Source organism: Salvelinus namaycush, chromosome 29, assembly GCF_016432855.1.
Source record: "Salvelinus namaycush isolate Seneca chromosome 29, SaNama_1.0, whole genome shotgun sequence".
Taxonomy (NCBI): domain Eukaryota; kingdom Metazoa; phylum Chordata; class Actinopteri; order Salmoniformes; family Salmonidae; genus Salvelinus; species Salvelinus namaycush.
The window spans coordinates 24,466,240-24,491,866 of NC_052335.1; the positions used below are offsets into that span (position 1 = coordinate 24,466,240).

The 25,627-nt window shown below is 41.8% G+C and overlaps 2 protein-coding genes across 2 annotated transcripts in view; one reads left to right on the forward strand and one right to left on the reverse strand.

Annotated features, from left to right (window-relative positions):
* LOC120024333 (5'-nucleotidase domain-containing protein 1-like) overlaps window positions 1-25,627 on the forward strand; it is an 84,049-nt gene that overhangs the window by 2,707 nt on the left and 55,715 nt on the right. The window lies entirely within an intron of this gene.
* LOC120024332 (collagen alpha-1(X) chain-like) lies at window positions 76-6,532 on the reverse strand. Its single transcript, XM_038968552.1, has 2 exons — window positions 6,409-6,532; window positions 76-1,931 (listed from the first exon to the last, which is right to left on the reverse strand). Exons 1-2 carry the CDS (start codon window positions 6,530-6,532, stop codon window positions 76-78), a joined length of 1,980 nt encoding a protein of 659 aa, XP_038824480.1.

The following is a 25,627-nucleotide window of genomic DNA, read 5'->3' on the forward strand; positions in this document are numbered from 1 at the left end:
AATGACAACCAAATTTCAATGGAAGTTGTAAACTGATCGGTTCTTTAAGGTTTCAAGGTTTTATTAGTGTCTGTATCACGTTGAAGCAATCAGGAACCCAGAGAAAGAGCAGTGAACATTGTCGGCAGCGAAGACACCATTGGTCTCCTCATCAGGGACCTGAATGTAGACTTGGTCATGGGCATTCAGCATAAGGACAGTGCTGCCAGACAACTGATCCAAGAAGCCCTTATTGTACTCATCGTATGAGAACATGATTGGCTCACCATTTTTGTACAGTGCCACCAATGCATTAGCACCATTAACATGCATATGGTAGGAGAAATAATAGAGACCTGGTACCTGGCAGGAGAAGATGCCAGTCTGGGAATCGTAGTGCTGCTCACCATTGTAAATAATCTGGTTGAACTGAATAGGTGATCCTGCTGAAGGGTAAGCCCTAGTCAGAACAGCGCTGAAGGCAGACATAGGGGCCTTCATCATCTCATGAGGCATCATAATCTCATGGGACTTTATGGGCATGCTCTTCTCATGATGGTAGACCATCTCACCAGGGGGACCAGGTTGGCCAGGAGGTCCCATAGCACCTGGGTTACCATCGTGACCTCTGGAACCAGGAGCTCCAGGTGGACCCATGGGACCAGAAACTCCCTTCGCCATCTGGCCAGCTGGGCCGGGTGTACCGGGAAGACCTGGGTGACCCTTAAGACCTGGTTGACCTGCTGGACCTGAAGGCCCCACTGGTCCTCTTCCCCCTGAGATACCGTTCTCGCCTGGTTTCCCAGGTCCTCCAGGTGTGCCTGTGTGTCCCTTTGCTCCTGGAAGCCCATTTGCACCTGGAGTACCTGGAGCGCCAGTATGGCCCTGACCTCCCTTATTACCCTGATGTCCTGTAGCACCTGTTGCACCAGGAGGTCCTGCTGCCCCGGGGATACCTGACTTCCCTGCATAACCTTGATGTCCCTGATCTCCCTTGGTTCCCTTTGCCCCAGGAGCTCCCACCATGCCGACATCACCTTTAAGTCCCTGAATACCTGTCTCTCCCTGGAATCCTCTAGCACCCTGGGGACCAGCTGGACCCGTAAGCCCAGTAGCACCTGTTGCCCCAGTGTAACCTGTTGGCCCTGGCTCTCCTTTTTGACCAGTGGTTCCTGATGTACCTGGTGATCCTCTGTCTCCTGGCATGCCATTAGCTCCTGGTTTACCAACTCCTGGCATGCCAGGTTCACCTGGTTGTCCAGCATGTCCCTGGGGACCTTTAGGTCCCATATTTCCAGACATACCTGGACTGCCATTCTCACCTGGCTTTCCTGGTGATCCTGCCCCAGGGTTTCCATTGTGGCCCTTTGGCCCTGGCATACCCATGGCTCCTGGAGCTCCATCCCTACCTGGAGTACCTGACTTTCCAGGCTCCCCGGGGTATCCAGTGGCACCAGACTTACCAACTCCAGGTTGACCTGGCATACCAGATGGTCCCATTGGTCCCACTGCACCATTTGCACCTGGTGCCCCATGAATACCAACTCCCTTCTCTCCCCTTTGTCCTGGCAGACCAGGGATACCTGGATGTCCTTTAAGTCCGGACTCACCCCTTGGCCCCATGCCGCCGGGCAGACCGTGTGGGCCTGGTTTGCCAACAGAAGATTGTCCAGCAGGTCCTGGGCTTCCAGGGGAACCGGGAGATCCTCTTGGACCCATGGCGCCAGTTGCGCCAGTATGGCCCTTCTCACCAGGCATGCCATTACTACCTGGTTTCCCTGGACCACCTGGCTTGCCAGCCTTGCCAGCTGCAGAGTAGCCAGCAGGTCCGGGGGTCCCGGCTGGGCCCTTTGGTCCGGGATGTCCCATGCCACTCTTGCCGGGAGGCCCAGGGGGGCCCATAGGTCCTGGCTCACCAGGGGATCCTGGAATACCTGGCTCCCCTGCAACAGCTGGGTAAATGGATAAGTATAATTACTTAAAGGTGCAATAATCAGAAATCGCTCTTCAATTCTAATAGTTCGCCTAATTTCAGTTGTACCATCTAAACCTCTGTGAAATATATTTTCAATATCCAAAAATACTGTGTTTTCAGCTGTTTGAAGCTGATGTACAAAACCGAAAGAGAAGCATAGAAATAGCACACACACACACATCTACCGCACACACACACACACACATCTACCGCTTCTTAGACTTGACATAAATGAGAATGATCTATAACTCAAATGTTTATGTGAATTTGGTCAGGTCGCCCAAAAAAGTTACATATTGTGGCTTTAAGATGCAGGTAACAACTACAGTCAACTGTAATTGGTTTAGATTCAGGATCTCTTTTTTTTTCTTCATCTCAATAAGTTTGCCAGAGTTCATTAGATTTCAGTCAAAGTGAACTTAGACACTTAGTCCATTGTCTGCTATCAGAGTATTCTCAATTGAAGAGTTGAGTCCACTTTTTTATTCTTAATGCATCTGAATTATTTGTCTGTTTCATTTTATATGTTGATGTATTCTCAGTGAGGCCCCAAATGGAGCTTAGATGTTTTAGAAAGCTGATGACTGATATCTGTGCCCTAATTGTATTGGTTTTGAGGAACGTCATGCACCAGTCATGTTTGTTTTTTGCTATTGAGTCCTGTTGCAAACATGTAGTGGCAGAGGGGTTTCCCTGATCGGATTAAACTACCATCTCTCAGATGTCCATCCTGTGCAAAATAGAAGTCATAAAGCAAAGTATGAAATTATAATCTCTTCAATTTAGGCTTGAAAATGTAACATTTTGCCTCTGCTTATCATTGCTTTATATACAGTACATGGTCAAAAGTATGTGGACATCTCTTAAAATTAGTGGATTTGGCTATTTCAGCCACACCTGTTGCTGACAGGTGCATAAAATCAAGCACACAGCCATGCGATCTCCATAGACAAACATTGGTAGTAGAATGGCCCGTACTGAAGAGCTCAGTGACTTTCAACATGGCACCGTCATACTGTAGAATGCCACCTTTCCAACAAATTTAGTCAAATTTCTGCCCTGCTTAAGCTTCCCTCGTCAACTGTAAGTGCTGTTATTGTGACGTGGAAACATCTAGGAGCAACAACGTCTCAGCTGCGAAGTGGTAGGCCACACGAGCTCACAGAATGGGACCGCAGAGTGCTGAAGTACGTAGCGGGTAAAAATCGTCTGTCCTCGGTTGCAAACTTCCTCTGGAAGCAAGGTCAGCACAATAACTATTTGTCGGGAGCTTCATGAAATGGGTTTCCATGGCCAAGCAGCCTCACACAAGCCTATGATCACCATGCGCAATAACAAGTGATGGCTGGAGTGGTGTAAAGCTTGCCGCCATTGGACTATGGAGCAATGGAAACACGTTCTTTCTAGTGATAAATCACACTTCATCATCTGACAGTCCGACGGACGAATCTGGGTTTGGCGGATGCCAGGTGAACACTACCTGCCCCATTGCATTGTGCCAACTGTAAGGTTTGGTGGAGGAGGAATAATGGTCTGGGGTTGTTTTTCATGGTTCGGGCTAGGCCCCTTAGGAAATCTTAACGCTACAGCATACAATGACATTCTAGACGATTCTGTGTTTCTAACTTTGTGGCAACAGTTTGGGGAAGGCCCTTTCCTGTTTCAGCATGACAATGCCCCCGTGCACAAAGAGAGGTCCATACAGAAATGGTTTGTCGAGATCGGTGTGGAAAAACTTGACTGGCCTGCACAAAGCCTTGACCTCCAACCCATCGAACACCTTTGGCATGAATTGGAACGCCGACTGCGAGCCAGGCCTAATCGCCCAACCTCACTAATGCTCTTGTGGCTGAATGAAAGCAAGTCCCCGCAGCAATGTTCCAACATCTAGTGGAAAGCCTTCCCAGAAGAGTGGAGGCTGGTAGGCAGCAAAGGTGGGACCAATTCCATATTAATGCCCATGATTTTGGAATGAGATGTTCGACTAGCAGGTGTCCACATACCTTTGATCATGTAATGTATCATTGTTAAGTCGAGTCCATTTCTCCCTCTTTGACCACTTGCAGGTCAATTGGTTCCTTTGTCCTTGAGTTCTTTGCTTTGGTATTCCCCTCTGAAACACCACAATGCGATTTAAACAACAGAGTAGGCTCTGTGATTTATGGAGGGAGGTTGTGGGAACTGACTGCTTTTCCTAGGGTCATCTTGACAGCACCAGTGGTCTGAGGAGATGGTCACATAAACACTGGTGTACAATGCACAGCATGTTGAGACTATATTAGACTACTGTAACCAGTTATTTTAGTTTAATTTTCCCATACTATGTTGAACCCTTTAATTTCCCAAGTTGTCTGTAGTGCATGGTATGGTTAGTGGTCCTCCAGTTGTTGATGAATGTGCTTCACCTTGAACCCTTTCCTCCTCTTTGTTAGTGTGGAATTTGTGAGGCAGTACAGGGTAGGTCATATTAGGGTACAATGCAGGCCATATTGGGATATAATGGTTGTTTAAATGTGTGGCATCTGGTCTAAGTCCTGAAATGCTGACAGGATACTTTTTTCCCCGTCTTTGAGAGGTTAGCCCACAATACCTCAACAATTTCCTGAATCCATGTTGTTTGTATGCCCAAAAGTAATTAACTACCGAAAACACTACCAAGATTTGAATGTAGTTAAACTACCTCCAAGCTACTGCTAAATTTAATTAAATTACATGTAGTTCACTATTCCCCAACACTGTCCTCAAGTAATGTGTGGTGTTGTATTGCCATGGTGTAAAGTACTGATACAAAATCAGTGGGGAACATTTGGCTACAGTGAACAAAGTGGATTGGATGCACGATTTGTTGAAAAATGTGTTTGCCTTTTCCTGCTTTGGAATAGCACTTTGAGAACAAAATGGCGAGACAGGGCTGTAATTTGAAAGCCACTGAGGAGTAGGTTTGAAACCCCAGAAGAGCAGAATGTTTCAGAACTGGACACTTTGGCAGCCAAGTCATACCTCAGAAACTGGGAGGTGATGGTACTGACCACGGTCAGCACAGTGGCATAGCCAGCTGTTGAACCTTGACTTGTCTAGTCTGAATGGTTTAGGCCTAGATCATGTGTCTATTGTCAGCGTCAAACCCTATATATTTCTATATGTAGGCTATGCCATGGCTCTCACATTGTAACGTTATACAATCTGAGGATGCATATTTGAGATTATATGCAATTTTGTCTACTCTACTTTAGGGTGTTTGTTTTGAGAAGTCTTGAGACAATTTAAGCACACTACAAAGTGGTTTGTTTGGGAGTGCAATGTGGTAACATCTGTTTTCATTGTTGACTTGTGGAAAAGTATTCTATTTATATGTCAGAGGCCACCGGCCATAAAAACTGCATCAAAACATCTTCAACAAAGCTACTGAGTGCCGGAGTCTGGTTGAGCGGCAACACTTGACTCCGGACCATATTCTTGACAGAATGGTCTGATCTCTTCCATTTTGTCAAGCCCCACTGTCTTACCCTCTCTACTTTCCCCGCTGTCTTCTGAGCTTTCTCCTGAAGAGAAGATAGTAGGATATTTAGCAGGATATTTCAATATTTGTCAAGAGTGAGATATCTTGGAAGCAGTGTTATGTGGCAGCTGGTGCATGTTGGTGTTTTAACGAGGCATACAGAAGTGATAATTGCCCCTGGCTCTCACTTCTACAGAACCTCTGTGGTCTGACTGTCAGTACCGTTGCAGCCAGGAGAATAGTTGTTATCCTAACTACTGTTTATTATCCACTTTCTGTTGATGAACGAGTGTGTCATGTCTTGGGAGCGTGGAAGGATGCATGGGCCCATGGTTTCCTATTGCCACCACAACTATGGTCAGGTGAAAACCCTCAACAATTTTGACTGAGACATTGCCTCAGGTCCCATCAATACATCTGTTACTGGTTCCCTTGTTAAGGATAATGTGCTATCAAATCTGTTTCATAAGATTACATGTTCTATGTAGAATGTTTTACTAGAAACTGTTGAATTCCACAGTGATGTATTGTTTTATGTAAATTAAAGTAATGCTGGATATTCTGCAATTTTAAATTAATTAATTGGCTAAATAACATTAATCAAGTTGGCTAATTAGTAACTTTTTAAAACATATTTTAACAAACCATGCTTATTTGTCCATATTACATATACCTCTCACTATTCTGTACTTCAAGTCCCATTTGTTAAAACTATAAGGAATTCAAAACAGTCATGCATCTTCCAGGTTGGCATTTTTATTCTCTGGCCAAGAGTTTTTCCTAGTCAGGTGGTGAAGAAAAACTCCTGGTCCTACTGACAAACCTCTAGTACATTCTAGAATTGGAATGAAACCTTCCATAAGCCTTCCACCAAGAGAATGTACTGCAAAGCTGATGTACAAAATCTTTTTTACAACAATAACATGCTGATAGACATGAAGATGTTGAGACTTACTTTGGACATGGCTCTTGGTAGGATACTGCTGCTTGGCTACTTTCTGTACATGGTAATATCTCTCTGGTGTTGCCACGGCCAAGGCCACCAGGAGGAGGAGAACGCTTGTCACCCTGAGGTCCATCTTGTGACGTTAAACCTGCATGAAAGAAATGTAGAACATCAGAATCTTTTCAGACATTCTATCAGTTTGTTGAAATGTCAATGGTCTTCAACATAGAGACAGTGGCGAGACACACAGTACCATTCTATAGCAGGGCCTGCACAACAGCAAACTAACATTTCTGAGTCAGAATTACAAGAAACTAGCACAGTAGGGAACATTGCGGACCCTCAATCTTCAGTCAGATTTCCAGAGCTACCTCAGATTCAGTCTGTCATGTATGGGTCGTCCCTTCCCCACCGTCAAGTGAACCATCTCATCACAATGATGATTAAGACCCGAGCTACGAGGAACACTTGACGCTAGACACCCCCAGTACCCTCTACTTACACCTGATCCTCAACCATGCACCCAACAGACTCCCCCAAGACCCCAACATCCTCCTCCATGGCCCCATGCACAATGTACACCTCACAGCACCAGAAACAGAGGGCCACACAAGAGTCACACACACATACACCCAGAGAGCAGACCAGAGAGAGCAGGCAGGGTACACCTACCAGCAGAGAAGACTTAGGCTCCAAAAGATCAGTGGGGGTCGGGAGGCTGCTGTCCCGGCAAGTTGCTGTATAGTCCTTAAGTCTGGAGGTTAAGTCTGAGCTGGCTGCTGCTACCCAGGCCACTGGGCTCGGGGTATTTATACCAAATCTGTCTCTAACATCACCCACAATCGACCTAGTATAGGCGTCCCACCCCGTTGTGATGTCAGCTTTAATGAAGGGTGCCATGTCTTCAGAGAGAGAAGGCATGTCACTTCAGGATGATAGTCCTCTCATAGCATTTAAAAACCCCACAGCTCCCTCCCTCCCTCCCTCCCCTCCCTTACCCCATTCTCAATGGAGCGGAACGGAAAGAGATTTAGCTCGGTGTAGGAGACATTTTGATATTTTTGAGGGTATATGTGGTTGTAAGTTCAAGTCATATACAGAGCTATATGGGTATAACTTTTTTCTGGGATGTCTTTGACATCTTAATTGCTGTGTTTTTGATGAATTCTAATAATTACATAAGTGTTCCCCTCTTTTACCCATTGATGCGTATTTTCGACTGCTCAGAAACAGGTGCTGGGGAATGGCTTTAGTACATTACATGTTTACAAAATAATTTTATTGACAAAGTGAGTGAGCATTTTAACCAGGAAAAACGTCTATACTTGAGCTTTTTCCCGGTCACCCCATGCAGTCCCTCTGTCAGGGTAAATAACAACGTGAATGGCCCAGACCATTGAGTCCTTATGGCAGGAATTTCCAGGCAACAGTGTAGTTTCTGCCTTGTGCACGCAAACAAATATGAATATATTGCTCCCTTGCAGGATTTTAATGTCAGATAGTGTATGAATTGTGGTAACAAAATCAATACATTATGTCAGCTTAGTGAACTCTGGTAAACATTAGTTACATTTATAGCCATGCTATTTTATTCACTGGAGAGCTAGATTGTTTTAACTGTGTGTAGTGTAGAGTGCATACAGCGGTACTATGCCTCCACTGAGCCGCAGTGCAAGATGGGTACATCAGAGGGCAGAGTTGAGTTTCTGTCTTCAGACCTCTTGTGGTCGGGTGTCATCGAAGGTCCACCATGGTCTTATTTGTGTAATTTTCTTTACTTCTACTTCTTTTTCCTATCTTGTTAACTGATTTGATTATGTGCAGTACTCTTATGTGCAGTACCTACCTTTGGTTTTCCCAAGAGTCTCAACTGTGTTTTGTGATGTCACCACGGGCTAAATAGTAACATTCGTATTACACACAATGTCATGTGGGACAGTCATATGCAGTGGACAAATATACTTAAAGGTGCAATATGCAGAAATCGATCAGCCATTTCCTGATTTCTAAAATTCTAATTGTTCGCCTAATTTCAGTTTATATGACAAAACAAGCAGAATCATTGTACCATCTAAACCGCTGTGAAATATATTTTCATGAAACCAAAAACATTGTATTTTCAGCTGTTTGAAGCAGGTGTACAAAACTGGAAGTAAATTAAACAAAAACAAAACTTAAGAACTGGAAACATAGAAATAGAGCACATAGAACAGTTTCTTAGACTTGCTTTCAATGAGAATGGCAGATCTATAACTCACACTTCTATGTGAATTTGGTCGAGTAGCAGCTTTACATTTTGGATAAAGAAGCTCTGCCTCACATTGCTACTAGTGTGTGTGTGTGTGTGTGTGGACGTGTTTAACTATTCTTGTGTGGACCAGAAGTCCCCACAAGAATAGTAAACAAACTAAAATTTGACCAACTGGGGACAATTTGTTGGTCCCCACAAGGTCAAATGCTATTTCTAGGGGGTTTAGGTTTAAGGTTGGAATTAGGGTTAGAATCAAATTTATGGTTAGGAGCTAGGGTTAGTTTTAGGGTTAAGGTTATGTTTTTGGGTTAGGGTAAGAGTACGGTTTAGGGTCAGGGGTTAGGGAAAATAGGATTTTGAATGGGACTGAAGTGTGTGTCCCCACAAGGTTAGCTGACTGTGGTTGTCTCCTTTCTGCAGTATTTATCTTTGTTCTTCTTTGAGCTGTTTTGCACCTGTTAATCCATGCCAGCTCAAGTTTTACTGTAGTTACGACTGAAATGGACTCTAGGATGTGTTTAGGTTTCAGAAAACCTAAACTGTGCTTTTTCGACATATTTTCAACTCTTAGTTTACAGCCCGCAGAAGAAAGCCAGTCGAGCCACCGGGCATCCTTGGTAAACCCCCTTTATTTAAATGACAGAGTCACAGGGGGTGGAGTCAACACTTAACTTCACATGTCCCAGTCCCTCATCACACTTTCACCATGAAAGCTACGTGGACCCCACAATGGCAACATGTTTATTTTTGATTTGCGTCTATGATTTTTTTTGGTGTGTCCGGATTGTCTTACAGTTAGTTTTTGTGCAGGATAGAAGTTAAACACCTTCAAGACCACTCTATTGTGTTAGTCATCAGAGTGTTGCATCATGACAATGGGGCCTGTTAAGAAATGCTCAAACGTTGGCGTTTTTACAGTAAGCCTTTGTCACATCACTCCTGAACCACTTTATGATGTGGTGGCATTCTTGCTACTCTATTAGAATGGTAGGAGAGTCTATGAAAGGTTCTGACGTAACCTTTGTAATGCTACTGTTGAACAGTAATGCTTCTCTCCAGATGTGACTAATTCACTTTCATTGGGTTTAATTAGTATGCTGATGACTGGAATTCTGGGGCAGTCGTTTATCCCATTTATCTTAGTACAAGATACAGGCACACTGTAGAGATCAAATGTACACTCCTATGTTTCTCAAATTAGTAAGCACTAGGCAGATGTCTTGAATCTAATTGAAAGCTGAGTGTATATATATATATATATATACACAATTAAAATAAGCCTTTTGCATTCGCCATGGTTTCATGCGTCTGGTGTGCAAAATACCCTGTCAAAACAGCAACTGCTTTTTGTAGTCTTATTTATTCTCATGGGTAAAGTTGGACTGGTGACTAGGACTACAAATAAGTAATTTTGGATGTTTAAATCCTATAATTGACAGATACAGATAAATATATATTTTATTCTTACAAAGCCCAATGATTTACAGCACTCTGTGTTAGATTTATGAAATGTATTATTTTGCCCAATAATTTTTTCCATCATAATTGCAGTACAGACCTTGCCATCATAACTGTCATAAAATGATCATCCCTGGGCTTGTCTTTGCTGCCTGGGTTATTTGAATCATTGTGGTGGTGGTTGCTTCTGTTTTAGATTGCTGGGAAGGCATAGGCTGGGTGAGACAGACACGTTTGTCTGTGTTTAGAATCTCTCTCCTCTGTTTGGTCCCAGTGATTTGAGGATGCCACACTGCCTGAGAGAAAGGAGAAAATAATTGCAGGTTGATGATGTAACTATGCCAGTTAAAGGAGTAGAAAGTGGGAGTCTAAAGATAGCTTGTTTTAGCTGGGAAGTGACTGGGATACAGATATAACATTTTAATAAACCCAATATGCCACTAAGAGGCAGTTGCAGCTTTATGAATGGAAGGATTGATGTTGGCCCTCCAAGCTGAGTAAGGGTGCAATTACAGGGACCCAAAAGAAAAACATCTAGAAATCACAGTCAAAAGCAGAACTGACCAACCTGAGGAGCCTGAGGTTGTGTTTCAAATAGGAACCAGAAATCCAAAATGCACCCCTCCTGACTTTGTTGTTGTCATTTTAAGATGAAAATACTTACATTAAAAAATTACTGACGAGCTGGTAATCAGAGAAAGGGGGGGATTAAGGCCAAAAGCGCTGAATGTTTTATTTTTCACGCTAAAGTCTTGAGAATGTTCCAAATCAGATTTGGTTCCAATTTTAGGCTCTCCTTGAGGACCAGGTAATGGGAGGGGATTGTTGGAAGTCAATTATGTTCATTGAGGCAGTACAAAACACAAAGGAGAGCCTTAATGACTAGTGCCTTTCAGTCTAACTATGCCTTCCACAGCTCTTTAAGTGGAACAAACGGCTCACATGGGTGCCTGAGCCAATCCCATGGCTTTTTTCTGGTATTGAGACACCAGCACTGTTGCTCAATCTTCTTTAAAATATGTGTTTGAATTCTGACCAGGACAAAATAAGATGGAACATGTTGTCCAAGTGCATTATTTTTGAGTCTGAAATAATATTGTAATTTGCAGCATATTTTCTACTAGGTATGGATCTAAGAGTATGCTGTACAAGAAGTCTGCCTCTGGATTGAAATCTGCAAACTATATACAGTACCAGTCAAAAGTTTAGAAAAACCTACTTCTTTATTTTTACTATTTTCTACATTGTAGAATAATATTGAAGACATCAAAACTATGACATATACATACAGATACACATACAGAACACATACAGAATCATGTAGTAACCAAGAAAGTGTTAAATAAAAATAGATTTTACATTTGAGATTCTTCAAAGTAGCCATCCTTTGCCTTGATGACAGCTTTGCACATTCTTGGCATTCTCATTATCTTAAAAGCATTCATGAGGTAGGCTTTTCCAAAAGTCTTGAAGGAGTTCCCACATATGCTGAGCAATTGTTGGCTGCTTTTCCTTCACTCTGCGGTCCAACTCATCCCAAACCATATCAATTGGGTAGAGTTCGGGTGATTGTGGAGGCCAGGTCATCTGATGATGCACTCCATCACTCTCTTTATTGGTCAAATATCGCTTAATCAGCCTGGAGGTGTGTTTTGGGTCATTGTGCGGTTGAAAAACAAATGATAGTCCCACTAAGCGCAAACCAGATGGGATGGTGTATCGCTGCAGAATGCTGTGGTAGCCATGCTGGTTAACTGTGTCTTGAATTCTAAATAAATCACTGACAGTGTCACCAGCGACGCATCCCCACACCATCACACCACCTCCTCCATGCTTCACGGTGGGAACCACACATGCGGAGATCATCCGTTCACCTACTCTGCGTCTCACAAAGACACGGCGGTTGGAACCAAAAATCTCAAATTTGGACTCATCAAGCCAAAGGACTGATTTCCACCGGTCTTTATGTCCATTGCTCTTGTTTCTTGACCCAAGCTAGTGTCTTCTTATTGGTGTCCTTTAGTAGTGGTTTCTTTGCAGTAGTTCGACCATGAAGGCCTGATTCACGCTAGCTCCTCTGAGCAGTTGATGTTGAGATGTGTCTGTTACTTGAACTCTGTGAAGCATTTATTTGGGCTGCAATCTGAGGTGCAGTTAACTCTAATGAACTTATCCTCTGCAGCAGAGGTAACTCTGTGTCTTCCTTTTCTGTGGCAGTCCTCATGAGAGACAATTTCATCATAGTGCTTGATGGTTTTTGCGACTGCACTTGAAGAATCTTTCAAAGTTCTTTAAATGTTCCGCATTGACTGACCATGTCTTAAAGTAATGATGGACTGTCGTTTCTCTTTGCTTATTTGAGTTGTTCTTGCCATAATATGGTCTTTTACCAAATAGGGCTATCTTCTGTATACCACCCCTACCTTGTCACAACACAACTGATTGTCTCAAATGCATTAAGAAGGAAAGAAATTCCACAAATTAATTTAACAAGGCACACCTGTTAATTGAAATGCATTTCAGGTGACTACCTCATGAAGCTGGTTGAGAGAATGCCAAGAGTGTGCAACGCTGTCATCAAGGCAAATGGTGGCTACTTTGAAGAATCTCAAATATAAAATATATTTTGATTTGTTTAACACTTTTTTGGGGGGGGGTTACTACATGATTCCATATGTGTTATTTCATAGTTTGGATGTCTTCACTATTATTCTACAATGTAAAAAAATAAATAACACTTGAATGAGTGGGTGTGTCCAAACTTTTGACTGGTACTGTATGTTTGACTGACTCTGATTTAAGCCTAAACCTGTATTGTACCGTATAACATGCATTTAATGTAGATTGACGTCTATTGCCATATTATCTAAGTTGGCTGTTTTTGTTAGGATTGTTTTAGACATTTTATAGAGAGATGTGACATGTAATTATAAGCTGTTACCGGGGAAAGCTGGTATCCTGTTTGGTTGGCTTGAGTTCCTGAAGACGCCATGTATGCACTGACTGCATGTCTAATTCACATTACTTTAAACTTTTGATTAATGATCACAATAAAGCACAGCGAGTGCTTATATGCCTTTTATGGTTATATTCACCAAAAGCATATAATTTGAGTCCATTGAAAGACTATGGGATGTTTTCCATGTTTTTTTCCCATTATCCCACTCTCTGCTTCCCATTCACTTCTGTGTTGTCAATCAGACAGTTGCTGTCTAGTTTGGCGTCCCCAACCCAGACCCAGAGTCCAGCAACTCATGACCAGGGGACGCTGGGGGTGTAGAGGGCTCTGGCCTGGGCTGGCTGTCGGCCTTCAGGTTTCCGCCTCTGGAGCTGGTGTAGGAGTTAGTGGTGAGATAGCAGTGTTTTCCCCTACCGCTGCTGCTAAATCGTGGCCGCCACAAAGACAAAACTAAAGATAATTTTATTTTTTTAACATTTATTTTTTTGGGGGGGGGGATTGTAAAATGTTTTCAAAGTGAACTTAAAAGACTAAAACCAGATATAAACTATGTAGAAAAGATGATAGAGCTATATATATATATTTTTAAATAAGATCATCTTTGAGAACGAACAATCACCAAAATAAAAACTAGACAGATTGGGAGAAACTAAATTGCAATAAATGTCATGGCATGGGGCCCCATCGATTTTGATATAACGTTTGAGTCACTCAGATAGCATAAGAACATGGCATAAGCCATGGCAAAATGTTTTGAATAGCAGAAAATAGCACAATACATTCTCTGCGGTCAAAAGGATGGCCTCTAAAACCATGTCATTGGACACGCCCACTACTCCGAATTGACATATGTGCCTAGTAGGATGCACCATTTTTTGTTTTTGCTATTCTCAAAATAATTATGGTCAGATAATAAAAAAAAGAATAAGACATGCAAGTACTATTGAGAATCCAAGCCATTGCATGTTGGTAAACATCCCATAGCCATATTTTAGAGCTATCTTTGTATACTGTGTTTTCACTTTGGTCTTTTGACCAGGATTTGGTTAAAAGCCTTGACCTGAACTTAGAAGTGCCAAAGCTTGCAAACAGCATTCAAGAGTGAGCAGCTTTGTCTGAAACAGTAGATCCACATTTTGGTTGAATATCCCTAATATGTTGTTCACAGTGGCCTTGAATCCTAATCTCTGCACACATTGTTTGTTTATAGTGTTTCTGAAGCTGCGACCTATCATTCTTAGTGGCCTGTAGTATGTCTTCATACAGTACTGTCAAACTTCTGGATTTCCCATTTTAGAGTTTGTTATAGGTCAGGACTGTTTTTGTTTTTCTTGGTTGGATCTTTATTTTAGGTGTGTGGGTTAAGAATCTCTGAACACCACTCTCAGTACGGTGGGAAGAATGTTTGGTAGAGTTTAAGAGGTACTGTAGGCTAGCTACTTCCTCTTTGAATAGAAACCCAGGTCCAATGAATGAGGTAGAACTTCTGAATAAATCTTTTCTTGTGAATACTGTGGCGGAGTAGAAGGGGGGGGGGAGCTAAATGTTTATTTTGTTGGAAGTTAATTTACATTACTATGATTAGACTGGCTAAAAAAGGATTCCATTACTATATCTGCTCAACCAATTATTCTTGATGGTGCTAAATTGTCTGGATAAATGTTTAGTTTTCCTCTTATATTTTTTTGGTCCTTATGTTACAAAATGTCAATGTTTGGATCTTTGTAGTTCACCACCACATGTGTTCCCTCATTTTATGCAATTATTGTTGGCCATGTGTAGGCTTAGGGTGCTGTATGCGTGTAGCTATCATCAGCTGAGCTCTGTGAAATCCATATATTAAAGGCTGTTGACACGTGTTGTTTAGGTGTGTTTGAGAAAAGAAAGAGTGGGAGGAGAATTACAGATTCTTTCTGGCATGACAGGATTCTTAGTTGGAGCAGAAAGTACAGAACATTTAAAGATAGTGTCGGGTTCTCCTCTCTTCTCAAAATGGGTGCTTGTGTGTCCAACAGCTAGAACAAGACAGTTTTAGAAATGTGTGGAGTTATATTTGTAAACAAAGGTAAGGAGCAAGCTATTTGTAGAATCAAGCTTTTCCCAATTTTTTTTCTTCTCCACGTCCTTGGCCTCCTGCAGTCACAGGAGATGAATAAAATAGGTCTGTACAACACTGACTTTTGAAGCACTGTCTTACCAGGAAAAAAATCATAACATATCGCCTATTTGAAATGCGTTCATTTGAGAGTTTTGTCTCTGTGATCATTTGGTTTAATATGGCATCTAGCAGAAGACGCTGCTAGTGATGTGGGAGTCAGACAAAAACAATGACATGGAGTACCAGATTGTTTAGATGAGCTACTGTAATTGGCAGTGTTTAACAACTTTCACTCGGCTGAGGTGAAGTCAATTTCCCCCACTTCAAAAGACTCAAGTTGTTCCTCCACAAATAATAAGCCAATAGCTGGTGAGGCCAAGGGTGCATGTGAGATATGAGTCAGGTTTAACTGCTTTGGGCTCTGTAACTGTCCTATAATGACCACTGGTGAGGGCTCGTTAACCATGCCCCCAACTTAATCACTATGAAACATCAATGTCAGGTTTGCGCAGTGGCCATATTTTTTACTTTGCAAAGGAAAGAAAAGTGATTTAATAGAACCCTCAATTTTCTTGTTTTTTTCCAGCAATTAAGTCAGAATTAACCAAACAGCATACCATCATCAGCAAGAATAGTTGTACTAAGACTGCTTATTTTGAAGTATTTTGGTGCCAAGGAAAAAGTGACTGAGTGGTAAATTGCTGATTTGGTAAAAGCCAGTAAGCTTACATTAGCCTTTCAAGATACTGGTGTTTACAATGGAGTATCACAATGTGAATGAAAATTGTCATCAAAGATATGTACTTGTGTTAGCCTATTTCACATGTTGTTGAAAGTGGATTAAAGCTAAAGCTGCATAGATAGCCACTATACTTATATTTTACTGCACATTTGGGACAAAAGCATATGTACTGCACTTTGCCTGAGTTTTGCTGAGAGAGGGAGGAGCACACAGGAGAAAATTCATGCTTAATTGTGCCAGTAAACACATATATGGCAACACTGAAATGTGCTTTGTTGCCCGGGCAATCCTGCAGATCTAAATAAGAAGTACTGTCACGTGACTAAGGTGGGCATTCTAGTTTCTTTATTTCTATGTTTTCTGTTTCTATGTTTTGGCCGGGTATGGTTCTCAATCAGGGACAGCTGTCTATTGTTGTCTCTGATTGGGAATCATACTTAGGCAGCCTGTTTTGCCACCTTAGTTGTGGGTAGTTGTCTGTGGCCTGTATAGCCCTAGTCAGCTTCACGTTCGTTTTTGTTGGCGACATTCAAAATAAAAGGAAATGTACACTCATCACGCTGCACCTTGGTCCGGTCATTTCCACCCTGACGTCGATCGTGACAAGTACTTTGTCAGTTAATGCTAATGTAGTATTTGAATATCAAACTGCTCTCATCAAACCAACCACTTCAAATGTTTCCATTGCTTATTAGTGCCTTTCAAAGTGAATAAACACCAGAGCAGTTGCTCAAAAATATCTAAAGCCTTTTTTATCTTTATTCAACCAAACTGTTATAATTCACAAATAGTCTTACAAATACATGTAGCCAAGATTCTAACTCCTCTGGCCTGCAGGGTAGAGAAAATAAAGTTTATAGCATAGACTTGGCATATGCCTTCAAAATCAATCTAATTATATTTTCGCTCACTACAGTACACCGCAGCCATGATAAGTGAGCTACGTGGTTTACTAACCATTATCTCCTGCCTGAAATTGTATTTATTTTCTGAGTAACCAACATTTGTCTAAAACAAAAGACCCAACTGATTGGAAGGACACTTGTTACAGAAGGTTTTATTTTTCTCAGCCCAGCTTATCTAAAGCCATCTGCTTGGCTCCAAGTCATCACTATCACTGTCATTGAAGTGTATTTTTGAACAGCTTGGTGGTCATCCTTCTCTATCCATTGGGACTCTTGGCAAAAATGTGTCCATGGATCTTGTCTGTACTGCTCTTGTTCAAGACAGTCGCCAAACTGGTGTACTGTACTCCTGTAAAATTAGACTTTGATGTATTGTGAAATTTAAATGAGCAGAACTTTTTTTAAATCTTCTGTGGTCTTTGGTTTTAATGAATCGTTTAAGCATGCATGGGCAATGGTTTAATCTTGCAAGCTGCTTGTCATGAATTGAGCATGTACATGCAGCTTGTGTGTTGACATAGCAACTGTATCCATGTTTTTGCAGCTTTGTAATGCTACATGTTAAACTTGGTACCATGATGTTATCCATGTCGTCGCACACTAACTTTATGTCATAAATGATACGACAGCTAGTCGAAAACTGGGCAGGAAAGGCAATTTGGCTGTCTGTTTACATTTACAGTGTACCCACAACCACTGTAATGAGTTTGCCAAACTAATTTGCAGAAACATGTAAGGAGTGAATCATTGAGGCATTATAGTAGAAGATCTCAGGCTTTGGTCTTTATTTATAGCAGTCATTGTGTTCTGACTGCTTTTCAGTTTTGTATCCATAACTCATAGTTTGTTTCAATGGCATGGCAGAAGTTAACACAATGTTTTGCTTTTAAGTTATAAGGTTGCAGTGGTGACGTAAGTTGCATTTGAAATGTGGATGGGCTCTTCAGGTTGTGTCCACATACAGGAAGGGCACAATTTACCTTAGCTTGTCTCTGAGGAGAGGATATCTCTATTTGAGTGTCAACATTTTCACATGAGATACAGCTTCTTATTTTATCAATTAACACGAGAACTCCATATTGTTCAAACTTGTTTTGGTTCTTGAAAAGGTGTATCTATTGTATGATTCAGTTTATAGTAGGGTGCAAGTAGGGTGGCCTGTGTAGCATAAGAAATGTACGTCTGTTTCTATACAACTTCTGGTAAGGCATAACTCTTCGAAGGGTGGGAATGTCCACTGTTACGTCTGACACTCTAAATTGTGCCCTAGTTTTGTTTGTTCTCTGGTCTGTGCTAGATTAGTGAGATACAACAACGCACTGGGCACACCAGGTCATTTCAATGTGGATAATTAGGTAATAGTTGGTTGAAACATCAATGAGATTACAACCTACAGTATATTCACCCACTCAAAAAGATAGACAAAAGTTAGTTACATTTCGAATGTGTTATCACTATGCTTTCAACCATTTTAAAAGCATAACCAAATTCCAATGGAAAAACAATGTCTGATTTTTGGTTTAGTTGTCACCCAAACGTCTATCACTGCGCTTTCAACCTTTTAATAGTACAGCAAAGTTTAAATGGGAATACAACGTTAGATATTTTGATGATTTATACAACAGATTGTGTTATCACTGTGCTTCATCTAACAGCAGAACTAAATGACCTGGATTGTAGTTGAACTTACATTAAAAGTACATGGTGCAAGAGATCAATGCCGTTCGAGATTCTCAGGAGATTATTAGAGCAATTGTGAAGATCTCCACAGACCTGCAACAACCTATGCATGATATCTTGAACATGCACGCTTTATATGATTATGTGATAAGACATTTATAGTTACCATAACCTCAATGTGGCCATGGATGTGTTACTCATTTTAAGGTTGAATGTTACATTAGTTTGTAAGATGGCCTTAACTTTAGGCTATTTACTGTCATACAAAGTAATATTGAATTGTGTTTAGTTGACAACTCAATATCAACATTTAAAGGATATGTACAGTATGAGTGATAAATGTGTGGTTACATTTAATTTGCTCTGTTAACGATAACAGAAGTACCTACTGTACAAAACCAAATATACCAGAAAGTCATTATAGACATACTGTACACTACATGACATACACTACATGACCACTCTTCAGGGAAGGCTTTCCACTAGATGTTGGAACATTGCTACGGGGACTTGCTTCCATTCAGCCACGAGCATTAGTGAGGTCGGGCACTGATTAGGCCTGGCTCGCAGTCGGCGTTCCAATTTATCCCAAAGGTGTTCAATGGGGTTGAAGTTAGGGCTCTGTTAAGGCCAGTCAAGTTCTTCCACACCGATCTCGACAAACCATTTCTGTATGGAGCTTGCTTTGTGCTGTCATGCTGAAACAGGAAAGGGCCTTCCCCAAACTGTTGCCACAAATTTGGAAGCACAGAATCATCTAGAATGTCATTATCAAACTTTATTTGCCACATGCGCCGAATACAACAAGTGTAGACTTTACTGTGAAATGCTTACTTACAAGCCCTTAACCAACAGCGCAGTTCAATAAGAAGAACATATTTACCAAGTAGGCTAAAATAAAAAGTTATAATAAAAATTAACACAATAACGAGGCTATATACAGGGGGCACCGGTACCGGGTCAGTGTGCAGGGGTACAGGCTAGTTGAGGTAATCTGTACATGTAGGTGGGGGTGAAGTGACTATGCATAGGTAACAAACAAACAGCAAGTAGCAGCAGTGTACAAGAGGGGGAGGGGGGTGTCAATGTAAGTTGTCCGGTGCCAGTTTTATTGAATTGTTCAGCAGTCTAATGGCTTGGGGGTAGAAGCTGTTGAGGAGCCTTTTGGTCCAAGACTTGGCGCTCCGGTACCGCTTGCCGTGCGGTAGCAGAGAAAACAGTCTATAACCTGGGTGACTGGAGTCTGACAATTTTATGGGCTTTCCTCTGATACCGCCTATTATACAGGTCCTGGATGGCAGGAAGCTTGGCCCCAATGATGTACTGGGCCATTCACACTACCCTCTGTAGCGCCTAACGGTCGGATGTCGAGCAGTTGCCATACCAGGCGGTGATGCAACCGGTCAGGATGCTCTCGATGGTGCAGCTGTAGAACCTTTTGAGGATCTGAGGATCCATGCCAAATCTTTTCAGTCTCCTGAGGGGGAAAAGGTTTTGTCGTGCCCTCTTCTCGGCTGTCTTGGTATGTTTGGACCATGATAGTTTGTTGGTGATGTGGACACCGCATCCTCAGCACTGAAACTCTCGACCCGCTCCACTACAGCCCCGTCGATGTTAATGGGGCCCTGTTCGGCCCGCCTTTTCCTGTAGTCCACGATCAGCTCCTTTGTCTTGCTCACGTGGAGGGAGAGGTTGTTGTCCAGGCACCACACTGCCAGTTCTCTGATCTCCTCCCTATAGGACGTATCATCGTTGTCGGTGATCAGGCCTACCACTGTTGTGTCATCAGCAAACTTAATGATGGCGTTGGAGTCGTGTTTGGACACGCAGTCGTGGGTGAGCAGGGAATACAGGACGGGACTAAGCACACACCCCTGAGGGGCCCCAGTGTTGTGGATCAGCGTGGCAGATGTGTTGTTGCCTACACTTACCACCTGGGGGCAGCCCGTCAGGAAGTCCAGGATCCAGTTGCAGAGGGAGTTCTTTAGTCCCAGAGTCCTTAGCTTTGTGATGAGCTTTGTGGGCACTATGGCGTTGTAGTCAATGAACAGCTTTCTCACATAGGTGTTCCTTTTGTCCAGATGAGAGAGGGCGGTGTGGAGTGCGATTGAGATTGAATCATCTGTGGATCTGTTGGGGTATGCGAATTGGAGTGGGTCTCCGGGAGGATGCTGTTGATGTGAGTCATGACCAGCCTTTCAAAGCACTTCATGGCTACCGACGTGAGTGCCACGGGGCGGTAATCATTTAGGCAGGTTACCTTCGCTTCCTTGGGCACAGGGACTATGGTGGTCTGCTTGAAACATGTAGGTATTACAGACTCGGTCAGGGAGAGGTTGAAAATGTCAGTGATGATACTTCACAGTTGGTCCGCGCATGCGATGAGTACACATCCTGGTAATCCGTCTGGCCCAGCAGCTTTTATGAATGTTGACCTGTTTAAAGGTTTTGTTCACATCGCCTACGGAGAGCGTTATCACACAGTCATCCAGAACAGCTGGTTCTCTCGTGCATGCTTCAGTGTTGCTTCCCTCGAAGCGAGCATAAAAGGCATTTAGCTCATCTGGTAGATTAACGTCACGTCACCAAAAAGTACAGTTGGGTGCTCAAAACAAACCCTCGACTCAGACGTTGCAAGAGGCTTTTGCCGGCGGCACACCATATGGCGAAGAATCACTAAGATGGAAGGAGATAACAGCTGCCGTTACAACTTACATCTGCAAAGACATGGCTCCAATTTACACGGTCTAGAAATGGGGATTTCGTGAATTGGTGCTAACACTCGACCCAAGATACCAAATGCAAATTGATATGTGACACGTATTAATGCCAAAGCAGCATGCAAAACAGGCAAGCCCCCATAAAGATGTATATATTTTAACCCTATATTTATTTTGTTTGCAACTATAGTTGAAGTGTTTTCTATTTTCCTTTTTAGATTTTATACATTCATATTTTATATTTTGTTACATGCTTAATTGAAAATGTTCACAGGTTCTAAATAAAATAAATAATCAAATATGAGTAAGTACCTTTTTATTTGTAGAGTATCATTCAAAATGTAATAAGAAATAGGCCTTTACATCTGGTCATTTTATAGTTGAAATCGGAAGTTTACATACGCTTAGGTTGGAGTCATTAAAACTCGTTTTTCAACCACTCCATAAATTTATTGTGAAGAAACTATAGTTTTGGCAAGTCGGTTAGGACATCTACTTCGTGCGTGACACAAGTACTTTTTCCAACAATTGTTTATACAGATTATTTCACTTATAATTCACTGTATCATAATTCCAGTGGGTCAGAAGTTTACATACACTAAGTTGACTGTGCCTTTAAACAGCTTGGAAAATTCCAGAAAACGATGTCATGGCTTTAGAAGCTTCTGATAGGCTAATTGACATCAATTGAAGGTGCACCTGTGGATGTGTTTCAAGGCCTACCTTCAAACTCAGTGCCTCTTTGCTTGACATCATGCGAAAATCAAAAGAAATCAGCCAAGACCTCAGAAAAAATTGTAGATCTCCACAAATCTGGTTCATCCTTGGGAGCAATTTCCAAATGCCTTAAGATACCACTTTCATCTGTACAAACAATAGTACGCAAGTATAAACACCATGGGACCTCGCAGCCGTCATACCGCTCAGGAAGGAGACGCGTTCTGTCTCCTAGAGATTAACGTACTTTGGTGCGAAAAGTGCAAATCAATCCCAGAACAACAGCAAAGGACCTTGTGAAGATGCTGGAGGAAACCGGTACAAAAGTATCTATATCTACAGTAAATCAAGTCCTATATCGACATAACCTGAAAGGCCGCTCCGCAAAGGAAGAAGCCATTGCTCCAAAACCGCCATAATAAAGCCAATCTACGGTTTGCAACTGCACATGGGGACAAAGATCATACTTTTTGGAGAAATGTCCTCTGGTCTGATGAAACAAAAATAGAACTGTTTTGCCATAATGACCATCGTTATGTTTGGAGGAAAAAGGGGGAGGCTTGCAAGCCGAAGAACACCATCCCAACCGTGAAACACGGGGGTGGCAGCATCATGTTTTGGGGGTGCTTTGCTGCAGGAAGGACTGGTGCACTTCACAAAATAGATGGCATCATGAGGTGGGGAAATTATGTGGATATATTGAAGCAACATCTTAAGACATCAGTCAGGAAGTTAAAGCTTGGTCGCAAATGGGTCTTCCAAATGGACAATGACCCCAAGCATACTTCCAAAGTTGTGGCAAAATGGCTTAAGAACAACAAAGGCAAGATATTGGAGTGGCCATCACAAAGCTCTGACCTCAATCCTATAGAAAATGTGTGGGCAAGGAGGCCTGTGCAAGCAAGGAGGCCTACAAACCTGACTCAGTTACACCAGCTCTGTCAGGAGGAATGGGCCAAAATTCACCCAACTTATTGTGGGAAGCTTGTGGAAGGCTACCCAAAATGTTTGACCCAAGGTAAACAATTTAAAGTAAATGCTACCAAATACTAACTGAGTGTATGTAAACTTCTGACCTACTGGGAATGTGATGAAAGAAATAAAAGCTGAAATCAATCATTCACTTTTCAATTGTTCTGACATTTCACATTCTTAAAATAAAGTGCTGATCCCAACTGACATAAGACAGGGATTTTTTTAGTAGGATTAAATGTCAGGAATTGTGAAAAACTGAGTTTAAATGTGTTTGACTAAGGTGTATGTAATCTTCTGACTTCAACTGTATATAAACTATTTATACATTTAATTTACAGAAAACTTGCTATGTCTTGATATGTATCGTTATTAGGATATGAAATTACCTATATCGGGATATGAGATTTTGGCCATATCTCCAGCCCTACTCTCAGCAACGGGTGTGGCTGAAATAGCCAAATCCTTTAATTTGAAGGGCTGTCCACATATATATATATATATAGTGTACTTCTAAAATGTTGACAGGTTTGTTTGCAGAGGGTGTGAGGGACGCCACGTTTCTTTGATCAGAAAGTGTATTTTAGTCATCAAGACTCAATGTTACACTGACATGCAACCATTATGTGGCCTTTTTAGGGGTGTGAAATGTCAAAGTGATATATGTCAGCCACAGAAAACACCAGATAGTCAAACACGCTTTTCAACAAGTGACCCCCTCTCATAGAATGAGATAGCCTATTGGCATAAACTATATGTATTTTACCACACTAATATAGAGTCACTTTGGATATAAGCATCTGCTAAATGGCATATATCATATTAGATTTGACTTGTTTTGGTCAACATTTTGTACTATTCCTTAATTAGAAAAACAATCGTCTCTCCCTGTAGTTTATGAGCAGATATCGCGTCTCTGAACCACATTAAAACTGATAATGAACTATGCGTTACTGATGTGTAATATTTGTGACATTTGGAGTGGGATGAAAGATTGATGGCAGAAATTAGATAATGTGTTAATATTTTCACTGCAGAGTTTCGTGTCTCGAACTGTGGTTGGGGTTCTTAGCTTCATTATGAGATTTGAATAGACCTTCCCCAGTAGTGGCAAATGTGGGTGTGTTCAGAACTATGCTTAGATTTGAATGACATGAGTTGGTTGCCCTCTAGGTCTACATATATGCGTACAATGGTCAGTTTTCCATTAGAATACAACACACTAGAGCACAGTTTTCAAACTGTCTATTGAACATATGTAACCTAATGTTGAATCTCACATCTTCAGGTGTATCTTAACCCATTGAAGCATCATTCAGAAGTATTCAATGTGAATGTTACCAACCCTTCCCCTGTTGTGGTGTACTGTAGCACCTTGATGTTGCCATAAATCAGATGATGAAATGAAGATGAATCTCATAAATCCCACTTATAGTGTCTAGCACTACTGTAGCTATAAATAACTGTCTGTTTTGGGGCTATAACGTGCCCAGCAGCAGGTCTGAATGCATTGTTTATGGGGATTGTACCTTTAGACAGGAGGGGATCATTCATCTCCATTAGTGTAATAATCCTCTATCGTTAAAACAGAACCGGGCTAGACTTGCTGCTTGCTGGGATTTTTCACTTTCTGTCTGTCTGTTTTTTCTCCTTTCCCCCTGTATTCCCACTCAATAGCCTAATATTAGACAATTAGGGTTATCTTTTGCAATGTTGGGCTATGTAATGACACAATAATGGAGATTTTTCTCCCTGATGATGGGGAATTTAAGATGAGGCTTCACTTGACTGAAGATCAGATCCTGAAATACAATTCCACCCAACTTTTATTTTCCTAAGATGTCCATGCTAAATATAACTTTGGTTTTATATAATGACAGATTTCAATGTCCACACTTTTCCTTTTAGGGGAGAGTGACTATGTAACTGGCGTCAGTGTCCCCAGAGTTAACTGCACATTGGTGTCCCAAAACCACCATCCCATTCATCTGAATTGCCATCCATTGTTCTTTGTGTATCACTGTCTGTCTCTTTCTTTTTTTGAAACATGTCAATATATCATCAGGAGAGACTTGGTGAGCTGGTCAGTGTCCTTTTGAAAATAGTTTTTCGCTGGGGATTTTATCTCTGTAGCCATCATGATGCTAGTGGTAACAGGTGGCAGACATCAGCCCGAGGTCTTCAGTTTTCCCATGCTCTCTTGGGGTCTTAATCACATGTAGAGGACCGTTTCGCAGCATCTTTCTTAACCCAGACACTAAAGGATACTCTCTGCTGATGACAGACTGCACCCAATCCTGAAGACGCAAATATGTGTTGAACCATCTTACAAATATTTGTGTCCATTCAGTAGGACAAACAGATAACATAAGAGTCTGTGGCTTTGGCTTTGTTGAACCATGCCACTATTGTTACCATGGGTCACAAATTAAGACGCCCCTTGTCTTTTCACTGACCTCAAAAAGATAGAAAAAATCATCATAGGTGATCCAATGCAGCAATTTGTGGTCATTCGTCTAAAAATGGCCCATGCTCGGCCGCTGGTGGCTGTGCAAATATTTTCCCAGGGTTCACGCAGGTGCAGGCAAAAATATCCCCATGCTATGTAAGGTTACTCTGTTTTGTATCTGCAGAGAAAAGAAAACAACATGTTTTCCTAGATTATAGCTTTCCTCAAAATAGATAGCGCTCCATATTATTTATTTATACTTGGCCATGTAGTTATC

Bases quoted from the DNA above. Each gene is read 5' to 3' on its own strand.
- LOC120024332 (XM_038968552.1), bottom strand. From the start codon at position 6,532: ATGGACCTCAGGGTGACAAGCGTTCTCCTCCTCCTGGTGGCCTTGGCC. The intron at 1,932-6,408 runs GTAAGTCTCAAC...CCATTTACCCAG, and splicing joins TACCAAGAGCCATGTCCAAA to CTGTTGCAGGGGAGCCAGGT.